Source organism: Psammomys obesus, unplaced genomic scaffold, assembly GCF_907164565.1.
Source record: "Psammomys obesus unplaced genomic scaffold, mPsaObe1.curated_primary_1811, whole genome shotgun sequence".
NCBI classification, from domain to species: Eukaryota; Metazoa; Chordata; class Mammalia; order Rodentia; family Muridae; genus Psammomys; species Psammomys obesus.
This window is the reverse complement of record NW_026596152.1, coordinates 10,126,484-10,138,492: the sequence shown is the minus strand read 5'-3', so window position 1 is coordinate 10,138,492 and position 12,009 is coordinate 10,126,484. Positions and strand designations below refer to the sequence as shown.

The 12,009-nt window shown below is 51.4% G+C and overlaps 1 protein-coding gene across 1 annotated transcript in view; it reads right to left on the bottom strand.

The window, feature by feature from the left end:
* The window catches only part of Flcn (folliculin), a 21,931-nt gene extending 13,041 nt beyond the window's left edge, over positions 1-8,890 (bottom strand). Inside the window, exons 1-4 of the mRNA XM_055594218.1 lie at positions 8,814-8,890; positions 7,491-7,604; positions 3,711-3,981; positions 1,269-1,415 (exon numbers count right to left, since the gene is read on the bottom strand). Of these exons, the coding sequence (XP_055450193.1) occupies positions 1,269-1,415; positions 3,711-3,959 (396 nt within the window). The 5' untranslated portion in view covers positions 3,960-3,981; positions 7,491-7,604; positions 8,814-8,890. The remainder of the gene's footprint in view (positions 1-1,268; positions 1,416-3,710; positions 3,982-7,490; positions 7,605-8,813) is intronic.
* Between the last annotated feature and the right edge of the window lie 3,119 nt (positions 8,891-12,009).

Genomic DNA, 12,009 nt, shown 5'->3' with positions numbered 1-12,009 from the left:
AATATAATATAAATATAATATTTATTATAAATATTATAATATTTATAATATTATAAATATAAAATAAAATAAAAAGAACTTTCAAGTCAGCCAGGTGATGGTGGTGCAGGCCTTTAATCCCAGCACTTGGGAGGTAGAGGCAGGCAGATCTCTGTGAGTTCGAGGCCAGCCTGGTCTACAGAAGCAAGTCCAGGACAGCCAGACTCCAAACAGAGAAACCTTGTCAAGAAAAGAAAGAAAGGAAGAAAGGAAGAAAGGAAGAAAGAAAGAAAGAAAGGAAGGAAGGAAGGAAGGAAGGAAGGAAGGAAAGAAAGAAAGAAAGAAAGAAAGAAAGAAAGAAAGAAAGAAAGAAAAAGGAGGGAGGGAGGGAAGAAAGAAAGAAAGAAAGAAAGAAAGAAAGAAAGGAAGGAAGGAAGGAAGGAAGGAAGGAAGGAAGGAAGGAAGATGTGTAAAGCAGCAGGGAGAACAGGCAACATGCATGAGGGACCTCGAGAGGTGGAGACAGGGCAGCGAGGCTCAGAAGCTGGAACCACACACCTGTGTTGACAGATCAACCCTGCAAGCTGAGACTCATACCCCACCGCAGTAGTTCAGGAGCAAACCATTCTTTGTTGTTGCTGTTTTTAAGCCTTTATTTTTATTTTCTGCCTATGAGTGCTTGCATGCAGTGCCCATGGAGGACAGAAGAAGGTGCTGGATCCCCTGGCATTGGAGCTATAGACTGTTGGGAACCAACAGGTTTGTGTTGGGACTGAACTCTGGTCCTCTGCGAGAGCAGCAAGTGCTCTTGATCACTGGGCGATCTCTGCAGCCCGACTCATTCCTCAGAAGGTTCTAAGTGGAACGGCTGTTGATACACTATAAAGCTGATGCAATAGACCACACAGCCAAGGAACTGTTGTATCTAAGAAACATGATCATCAAGAATGGACAAGAAGGGGCTGGAGAGCACTGGCTTCTCTTCCGAGGTTAAGAGCACTGGCTTCTCTTCCAAAGGTCCTGAGTTCAAACCCCAGCAATCACAGGACGGCTCACAAAAGATGAGATCTGGTGCCCTCTTCTAGAATGGACAAAAAAAAAAAAAAGTCTTGTTCAAAGTGAAAAGCTGATTCCTATTTCGACAGTCAGACCCCACAAAGACTTACTCTTCAAGCTGTGACTGGGCAGCCAACTTCACACGGCACTGCCAAGAGCGCCCCCTGCCGACTATAAACAGCCATACACCTATAGTCCCGTGTTTTCCCACAGACAGCGGACCCCGGCCTTACCTCACAGCTCAGGCTCCGGACACAGGCCTGGCGGACGATGCTGAAGAGCTGCGGGTGGTTGGGGTGCTGGTGGCTGACGTACTTGATAGAGGTCTCCTTGTCGTGACTGATATAGCCTGGGTGCCCCACGGCAAGAGATCGGCAGCCCTGCACACAAAGGACAGGATGTCTCTTAGCTAAAAGCAGGCAACACATCTAAATGCAGAAAACAATCCTTTTTAATTTTTAAAAAAAGATTTATTTATTTATTTAATGTATTTGACTGTTCTATCTGCATGTACACCTGCACGCCAGAAGAGGGCATCAGGTCTCATTATAGATGGTTGTGAGCCACCATGTGGGTGCTGGGAATTGAACTCAGGACCTCTGAAAGAGCAGCCAGTGAGTGTTCTTAACCTTTGAGCCATCTCTCCAGCCCCTCCTTTTTAATTTTTTTTAAAATTACTTTCTCAGCCAGACACAGTAGTGCATGCCTGTAATCCCAGCACTCAGAGGCAGGCAGATTTCTATGAGTTCAAGGCCAGCCTGGTCTCCAGAATGAAGTTGCTAGACAGCCAAAGCTACATAGAGAAACCCTGTTTCATAGAACCAAACCAAACCAAACCAACAAACAAAAAATCAACTACAAAAAGAAAATTATTTTTTCCCTTTGAATGGCTCTTGGAGAATGTATTATCACCTAATTGGAATAACTTCATTTAAATATGTATATATGTGTTTCTTTCTTTGTTTGTTTGGGTTTTTTCCCCCCAAGATAGGGTTTCTCTGTGTACCCCTGACTGATCCTGGAACTCTCTTTGTTGATCAGGCTGGCCTCAAACTCACAGAGATCCACTTGCCTCTGTCTCCCAAGTGCTGGAATTAAAGGCGTGCACCACCACTGCCCGGCTTGTTTCTAAGTAAATATGTTTCTCTATGGCTTTTCCAAGCATCTTTAGTGTTCTTTTTCCTCCCCCCTCCCCACTCACAAGAGTTGATTCTCTCCTTCCACAGTGCGGGTTCTGGGAATTGAACTCAGGCCGTGCAGCAAGCACCTTTAAACACTGAAGGCGTCTTGCCAGAGGCCCATGATCCCACAAACACACAAATATAGACCTTTAAATCTTTTAAGACAGAGTCTCACAATGCAGCCCAAGCTGACCTGGGACTTAAGAACCTCTGTCCCAGCCTCCTAAATGCCAGAACTACAGGCATGTGTTGCCAAGCCCAACTTCTTGATTTCTTTATGCATACAAATAATTAGCTTTTGGGGGCTGGAGAGATGGCTCAGTGGTTAAGAGCACTAGCTGCTCATCCAGGGTTCCTGAGTTCAATTCCCAGCACCCACATGGTGGCTCACAACCTTCTATACTAGGATCTGATGCCCTCTTCTGTCATGGCGGAATGCATGCAAATAAGAGTGTAAATATGCACAATATGCACAAATAAACAAATTTTAAAAAGAGAGAAACAATTAGCTTTTAATTTACACTTAGACTGACAGTAAGAAGAAAACCAGGGACCAAAGGGCAGAAAAATTATCCATGACTTGTAGTAACAGCTGTGACGTGGAAGCTTGCTTGTAGGTATGATGAGTTTTCCACTGCTTATCTTACCCAGCCCTAGTGGTGACCCTGGGAGGGACTCTCAGGGGGAAGGCCCATTTTACAGACAGCTGAGGCTTCGCTGAAAGCAGCTGGACTCAGGGTACCCAGCCACCACGTCACTCTTGGAAGTGATGCTACTCAAGCAGGCCTCTTTCCTGGGCCAGAATGAACGACAGGCAAGGGAGCTTGATCCCAGGCAAGACAGGCTACAGCACATCAGTGAGGGACTTCAGAGTGTCAGCGTAAGCAACCTGAGGAGCCACCACTGGGAGCCCCGAGCCACCAGGCTGGAGCTGTCAGAAGCAGAGGCTGTGTAACCAGCAGGGGTCCCAACCTGGGACACCGCCACCGCCACCAGGTAGGCGATGAGGCAAGATCCTCCCTGGGAGTTCCTCCAGGACCCTGGGCCTCCTGGGCCTGCCCTTTAAGACAATTCTTTCTCTCTCACTCCTACCCAAGCCTAAACGGTCTTCCACATTTGTTCCTCTATCCTGTCCTGGTCCCTTAGTTTCCCACCACAAAAGACTTCCTCTGGTGAGGTCGGTTTCTTGGCAGCTCCGGCAGCAGCTGGAGGCCCTACCCAACCCGGCCAACCCCAGCAGTGGCTGCCTGGCACTTCCCCCTCTCTCTAACTGAACTGAAGCAAGGTGGACTAGGGCACACAGGGCGGATCTCTGCTGGGAACGCCCATAAAGGGACACAAGCCAACACTGAGTAGGTTAAACTGGCTCCTGATGAGATAATGAGAAAAAGGCTCTCAGGACCCTGGTGTGTGTGGGGGTCTCCCATGCTCCCTCCCACCACCCACCTCTCACAGGAAGACTAAAACCATCTCCTTATCCCAAAAGACACTTGCCTCACACATGTCCGATTTCTTGGGCCCCGGGCTGCTGGACTCAGTGCTGGCACCGTCAGCTGGGCTGTGGGCACGGACCCGGCTGCTCATCTGGATGCCACCCTCCTCTTCCTCAGCCTGCTCAGCCTGCCCAGGGCTGTCCCCACCTTCAGCACCCTGGGGCAGGGGAGCATGCAGAACTTCCGTGCAGAAGAGAGTGCGGGGGCCATGGAGCTCGCAGAAGTGGCACAGAGCGACGATGGCATTCATGGTGCTTGGGGATGCCAGAGGCCTGCAGGGTAAAGACACGATGTGTGGGACCGCCCCTGCCCATGCTGTGAAACCAGGCCAAGGCCTCTGACATACTGGGGCCGCAATGGTAGGCCTGGTGGGCTTCTGCTTGGCAGAGGAACGCCCCCAACTACCAGCACTGCTGAGCACCCACTGTGAACAGCCGCCACGTCAAGGGCAGGAGAGACACAGGGGGACAGATGGAAAGGCAGAGGGAGAAAAATGTTGAGTAAGTTACTACACAGCAAGTCCTCGATGGGACTGCAACAGGCCTAGGAAGCAAACACATGAATAGGCACCACGGGAATGACGCTAAGAAACAGGATAGCACGGAGGAGGGTCCTTCATCCATCATCTCCCACCTGCCAGGCAAGTCTGATGCTGGGATGCCTGGGAATGGGGTTGGGGTAGGGGTGGCCCTCATCTCCAGGGATAAACATGTCATTTCTGCACAAGGAGACTTGAAAGGAAGCACTGCAGTGCGTGTGTGCACACACACGCATGCAAACAAACACACACACACACACACACACACACACACACACACACAGAGGGACGTTAGAGAGGAGGTAGGCCCAGAGGAGGTTGGGCCGACACAGGTCTAGGTGAAGCTGAAGGGAGCAGCGAGTGCCACTGAGCAGGTGGGCAGGGGGCCTGAGTGGGTTCAGAGATGGACAGACCTGGGGCAGAGGCTAATCTCATGAGCTTTCTAGCCACAGCCAGCCCCCCTGCTTGGCTTAGAAATGGCAAGGTTTGCAGGGTTCTGATGAAGGCAAGCAAGCTCTGATCTTCATCTCTGAGACGGAAGGGGCCAGACAGCAGTCCCACTGCCCACTGAAGAGTGACGGGGCACTGGTGGGAGACGGTGACAGGTGGGGAGGCCAAACAGGACCAGCGTGTCCAAAAAAAAAAAAAAAAGAGTAGGCAGACTCTATTGGAGGGAAGAGAGAAAATGGATCGTGAAGAAAGGAAACAAAGGAGGATCAGGCGAGAGAGGGCGTGGATGCAGGAGTGACGTCTGCAGAGACTTTTCACTTTCCCATGGAGCTGAGTGGTCCTCAGACATGGACCACGTGACTTCCAAAGATCAAGGGGCCCTCCAGAGGTGAGAGAAGAGCGCTCTAAGCCATCCTGCTGGACCACAGAGTGCTTTTAATAGGGAGAGAAGGGGTGACACACAGTCTTGAGCGAAAGACAACCCTACAACCCACTGTAGCTCAGACAGAACAAAACTGGGCAGACACGGGACAAGCTCTGGCTGACCCGCTCAAGAGATCTGGGGAGTTGGACTTGACTCCTGTGAGGTGGTCAGAGACAGTTGCAGTTGGGAAGATGACAGAGCTGAGATGGAAGGTGCTGAGGGCTGTGCCCAACACCACTGAATTTCCACGTGCCCACAGAGTTAAATGCTGTGTCATAAGTATTGTATCACAGGGCTGGAGAGATAAGAGCACTGTCTGCTCCTCCAGGGGCCCTGAGTTCAATTCCCAGCAACCACATGGTGGCTCACAACCATCTACACTAAAATCTGGCGTGCAGACGTACATGTAGATGGAGCACTCATACATAAAATAAAATCTTTAAAAGAAGGGAAAGTCCCCTTCTCCACCTGATCCCAAATGATCCCAAATCAGCAGAACCCAGAGCCTCTGAAGAGAGGCGGACGCCAGGAGGTAATTCACTCCTCCTGTGTGGTGGGCAGCTTCAGCCAGGGCTGGGTGCCTGTGGGGCATCTGCTCCCCGCTTTACAGCTAACCAGAAAAGGTGTTAAAGATGAGCATCTCCTTGGGGTTCTGACAGCAGAAGAGACCACGGCAACAAAGGCAGGGGCGCAGACAGCCACAGCCAGCGTATCTGACCCATCAACACTCTGGACCATACTGGCTGGCTGGGGAAAGGTCTGGAAGGGGGGTTAGTGACTATGTATTTCTTCACAACCATCAGGGCCACCGTCACATGTGACAACTCAAGATTTAAGCTGACCAGAGCTAAGCTCAGGACACGGCCTCATACAGAGCTCAGGGCTGCCATCTGAATTGTGTGGGTTGGGGCTGGAGAGATGGCTCAGAGGTTAAGAGCACTGGCTGCCCTTCCAAAGGTCCTGAGTTTAATTCCCAGCAACCATAGGGTAGCTCATAACCATTTACAGTGAGATCTGGTGCCCTCTTCTGGCACACAGGCACACACGCAGGCAGAGTACTGTATAAATAATAAAATAAATAAATAAATTGTGTGGGTTCCAGGATATTTCCATTAAAGAGAGAGAGAGAGAGACTCCTACTCGAGGCAACAAGGAACTATTTAAGCCTCTGAGTACAGGCAAGAGGAAACTGAGCAAAACCCATACTGTCCTCTTTTTGAGGACATCTTTTCCCTAGGTCCTTGACCTCTGGAAGGGTAGGCAGAAATATGACCAAAGAGATGTGGCCGGTCAGCTGGCATGCCTGGAAAGATGGCAAAGTAAGAGCTCAACACGCACCCGCACAGCACAAAGCTGGTGACAGACAGCTGTGCTTGGCCGCCTCCAGTGCCTCCTCTGAGCTAGCTCTCCCACCAGCCTGCAGCTTTATCTCCAGTGTGTCTGCAGTCGACTCCCGGAGCTCCAGTCTTCTACAGCTGGAGTAGGATTAGCTCAGCAGGTAAAAACAATCAGCAAGGTAGGAGGCTGAGAGCTGGGGGCTTCGACACTTGCCCGTGGGGATCCTGACTGCAGCATGACACGGAGGAGCTGGGGGTAAAGGTCCCGAACATGCCGCAGACCGTTGTCTGGCTGATCCCATCGGCCTCCGTGTGCCTGTCCTTACAAACTAGCTCATGCAGGCTGACCCCCCCCCGCCACTCCCACTCTCTCACACATCTTAGGCTCTGGGACCTATGTTGCTTGTGTTTTTCCCTTTACAAACGCTTTGCTCCTGTCTGTGGAGATTTTTGTCTAGTTGACTACAGTCCCTTCAGCATTCACTGCAGTTCCCAACACACAGAAGCACCGAATTACCTATTATAGAGATGATCATTGTAACCAGACAAACCGGAGGTACCCAAGGGGGTGCAGACACAACCATGGTCAAAGCAGAGTCCAGGGATCTAGGGGCACAGACGGGGTTCAAAGGGCTTACTACAGTGAGGCCCAGGACCAGTATGGTGGTTATGGTGGTTATGGTTATGGTGGTAGACACTGGGAATGCACCGGAAGGTGCCAGTAGGAGAATCAGCCAGCTTTAGCTATGCGGCATGTTCCAGCATGGTACATGGGACACTGTCTCATGAGCAGAAAGAGTCCACTGGGGAGGAGGAGAGGAAGCAAGCAATAGCAGGATAAAGAGGCTGGGGAAAGAGAGAGTCAGGGCACAAGACAGAAGCACACATCCTGGGAAAGGGGCTGCATCCTCTTTGCAGGGGAGGAGGGGGCATACAAGGATGAGAAATAAGCATCCTTCCGGGCAAAGCATGCATGTGAGAGCAGCCCTTGGCCAAGGTTCACCCACGTGTGGAGGGGGCATCAGTACCAACCTTATACTTAACAGGTCACAATTCCATCGTCCTGCCTAGACCAGATCATGCCCAAGTCCCGCCGGGGTCAGTCAGGTATGGCGACTGCACTTGAATTCAAAGACCTGATGCCCTCTAGAGAAAGAAAGAAAAAAAAATCATATTTTTTTCTAAATGTCTACCACATTTTCACTGAGCCAGCTTCTGTGAGTGCGCCTAAGTACCCTTTCCCTGTAACTTTTAGCAACTGAAGACAGTGTCTTCGCCGTTACATTTACTTAAGAGGCAGGCTGTGCACGTTTGCTGCTTGTCCACGCCGTCCAAACCACAGGCCTGGCAAACAATCCGCACACCATCCTCCCCCGGTGTCCCCTGGTTTTATCTCATGTCCCTTTCTTGTCTTCTCACAGCACCAGGGTGCTAAGAGTGCCTTGTAGGGGCTGGAGAGCTGGTTCAGCGCTTGAGAGCACTGGCTGTTCTCCCCAAAGACCCGGGGTTCAATTCCCAGCACCCACATGGCCGCTGTAACTCCAGTTCCAAGGGGTCTGACACCCTCACACGGACCTACATGCAGACAAAACACCAGTGCACATAAACCAAAAAGAAGCAAATGTTAAGAGCGCCTTGCAGGCAAACACAGGGTTACAAGGGTCTCCGCTGAACTCAGCAGCAGCTGTTAACTGTCTCCCCCAGGGAACTCATTGCTCCCAGCTGCCACCCTAGAGTGGGTACCCAGGGTAGGTTAAAAAAAAAACAACAACCCAGCAGCAGGCTATATCACTCAGAACCACTCCCTACTCTACTCCTGCCAACCCCAGTAGGATTTCCTTTACAGAGCGCCCAGTCACTTGACACCAGCAGAGCAAACACTGTCACGTGCCATGACCTCTCCACTGTTTAATGACAATTAGGATAACCTCGCACCTCCAGCACTGCACCAGCTGTGGCCTGTCGGTACTGCAACTTCTCTCGGCTGGGCACCACGGGTGGTGCCAGCAGCCCCTACCACCACCTTCGAGTGCCAGCCCGCAGTCGAAGCAGGACCTCCTAGTCCCCTACCGCCCAGGGCTGCTTGTGACCTCCTCCACTGCGAGCCACTGGCTAATCCTCGGGATAAACATTCCTTCCAGAGCATGAAGTCGAGTTAGAAAGCCAAAGTGGAGAGAAGTAAGGTGCCCGGCCTGCCCTGCTCCATCCTGTCCTCTGCCGGCCGACCTGCTGGAGGTGGACAGTGCTCGGTGAAACTAAAGCAAAGTCCCCGACCGGGGCTGGGTACCTGTCATCTCCCTCTCCCCGGCCGTCACCATCCCCACCATCCACTCAGCCCTGCGGCCCAACACCAACCCAACTCCAGCGCTCGGCGTCTCCCGGACGCTGGGCCGGAACCCGTTCGCGACTGTCGGAGCCCGCGAAGCTGTCACTTGCGGTTCTGCCCCTCGCCGAGTGCTCGCCCGCTCCTCAGGCCCTGCACCGAACCCAGCGCGTGACCCAGCCGGGCCGAACCATCCGCAGACCGGCGGAGGGCAGGGAGCGCCAACCACCAGCCCGGGCGAGCGGCGCCGGGTCCCCGGGCGGGCGGCCGGGATGCGCCGGGCAACGCTGTGCGCGCTGCGCTCCGCCGAGCAGGGGCCCGTTGCCCCACGGCCACGCGTGCCCCTGGGCGCCGCTGGTCGCCCCGCGGAGAAGCACAGATGGTTCCGGCCGCCGAGAGAAGCCATTCTGCAGGGGTGACGTCAAAACTAACATTTCGAAAGAGTCAGAGAGAATTAGTCAGCCGGTGTCCCGGTCCCCGCAGAAGAGGAAAAGAGAGTGAGAAATTTCCCCCGGGCGCTGTGAGTCCTCCAGGCTCCACCGCCCGCCGGGTAAGTTGACGATCAGAGCCACCGTCTCCCCTTCTCGAGAAGTGGAAGATGCGGACAGGTTCTGGGAGTGAGGCTGGGGACAGAAGGACGCAGGACTGCGCATGTGCATATCTCAACGGCGATCTGAGATCCGCCAACCTTGGCAGAGTAGCTTTCGAAACAGCTCGGGGGGGTTGTGTTTTTTTTGCTCAATGGTAAGCTGAAGGCCCTGGGTTCGGTTCCCAGCTCGGGAGTGAGGAGCCGCGAGCATCCCAATTATGGAACATCGTTTGGCTACTTAAAAATGAACTTTAAAGCCATTAGTGCATAACGCGGGCCTTTCCTATGAAGACATGAAAATACGGCTCGGCCTGCCTGCGGCTTGACTTTGTAGCTACTGTGGCCAGTCTCGGCAGCGCACCCCATGCTGGTGGTCCAGGAGGGTGCCCAGAATGTGGTTATCAGGAAGCAGGGAAGCTTCACATGGTCTGAGTGGAAATAAGTGGTATTTGGTTGTTTTATCAAATCACGGGGTCTGATTTCTTTCTCTACATTTCACCTTCCATGTTTTGTTGGAGAGGGAGGAGGAGAAAAAAAATGAAATTGCAAATTTGTGTTCTGTGCCGTTGTTTACTGTCTGGTAAAGATTAAGGAGTGCATAGTAGAGTTACAAGAGACCAAGCTGCTTGCCTCTGCCTCCCCAAGTGCTGGGATTACAGGCGTGAGCCATGGCACCCAGCTTGTTTTGATTCTTCCCAATCCAATTACTCCCGATCCTGCGAGTCAGTGGTGGAGACCATCTTCTGTTGCCAACAAGATTCTTGTCGAACCTTCCTCCAAGAATAGAATAAGCAGGAATAAGGAGACCCTTGTCAACTTGGGGTTAACAGTCTAAACAGATTGCTGCCCAGGCTATAAATGAAACAGGTTGGAACTCCCCATAGCAGCGGGATGTTTTTTTTTGTTTTTGTTTTTGTTTTTGTTTCTGTTTTTAAGATTTATTTTTACGTGTTTGAATGCTCTATCTGCATGTGCACCTGCATGCCAGAAGAGGGCATCAGATCCCAGTATAGATGGTTGTGAGCCGCCATGTGGTTGGGAATCCAACTCAGGACCTCTGGGAGAGCAGACAGTACTTACTCTTAACCACTGAGCCATCTCTCCAGCCCAGTAGTGGGATGTTGTGAAGAATCAGTACAGCTCTGAATATGGCTCTGAGAACCGTTATGCTGGAAAACAATCAGATGGCTTAGGCAGCTACCCAAAAGCAGTCATTACAGAACAAGGTCACTGAGGCTCCAGCAGGTCTCCAAGGTCATTAACAAGCCTTGGAGGCTGAGGTGGGAATGAGTCTGCACACCCCGCCCCCCCCCCTTTTTTTTCTTTTTGCTTGCACCCACTGGTCCAGTCCCAGAAGCCAGCTGAGGCAAGCTGCCCACTGAAGCTTCAGCCTTGGGGGACTTCCCAACTGAAAAGAAGCTTGTGATTGGCTGATCGGGGTGCCAGTACTAGTGGACAGACTGGAATGTTACCAGTGCAAGAGCTGGTTACCTCAGCTTGGGCTAGTTCTAGCTCTCTGCAGTAGCCGTTCCTTCCCTACCTCTGTCAGCACAATAGATGAAATCCTTTTAAAGTCTATTAACTCACCAACCCAAAAACTCAGAATCTTGAGCCTACAGGAGAGCTCCCCAATCTAGTTGTACCTGCCCAAGGTACCCACCAATTTTGTTTTGTTTTTGTTTTTTGAGACAGTTTCCCTGGGTAGTCCTGGCTGTTCTGGAACTCTTTCTGTAGATCAGGCTGGCCTCGAACTCCCAGAGATCCAGCTCCCGAGGGAGGCATGTGCCACCACTGCCCTGCTACCCACCAAAGAAATTTAAACTTGCCCTGATTTATGACCTTCTTCTGTAAAACTATAAAACTTGAACTGGGCAGTGGTGGTACACACCTTTACCAACTGGGAGGCAGAGGCAGGCAGATCTCTGTGAGTTCGAGGCCAGCCTGCTCTATAGAGCAAGTTCCAGGACAGCCAAGTCTACACAGAGAAATCCTGTCTAGAAAAAAACAAAACAAAAACTCAAACCAAAAAAAAAAAAAAATACTATAAAGGTTCATGAAACTACTTCCACTTTAATTTGGGGTAATTTAAACCTGTGTTCCCAGGACATGGTCACTCAAAGTGGCTCCAGAATAAATTGTCATATTCTCTTTATGATGAGAACTGTGGTTTCATCCACAGCCCTTGAGGCAATCTTCCTTCTTTTATGGGTGAGCCAGTGGGGAGTTGAACCAGCAAGTCTTCAGGATTCTTCCTCTGAAGAAAATAGAGGCATCTGGGGCCAGGCTCCTAGAAACAGGCAATCACGCCTTCCATCTCTTCCTTCTCTGTGGAATTCTTCAGCAACTCTGGCTCTTCTGGCCCGGAATGTCTTAATATCCAGGGTGCATGACAGGCCTAATTAGTTAAATATGAATATGCAAATAAGGCAAAAGAGGACCTATCAGGGAAGAGCTATGAGACCCACCAAGGCAGGCTAGAAGCCCAGCCCTCCAAAAGTTGCCTGTAGTTCACCTTTGGTGCACAGGTCTCAGTCTCTGCAGAAGTGGGGAACTCCTGTTGGTCCGTCCCTGGTTGCTAAGCAACCTCTTGTGTAGTTGTTGCCAGGCAGTGGCAGAGCTCCTTTGCCAGCTATCATAAA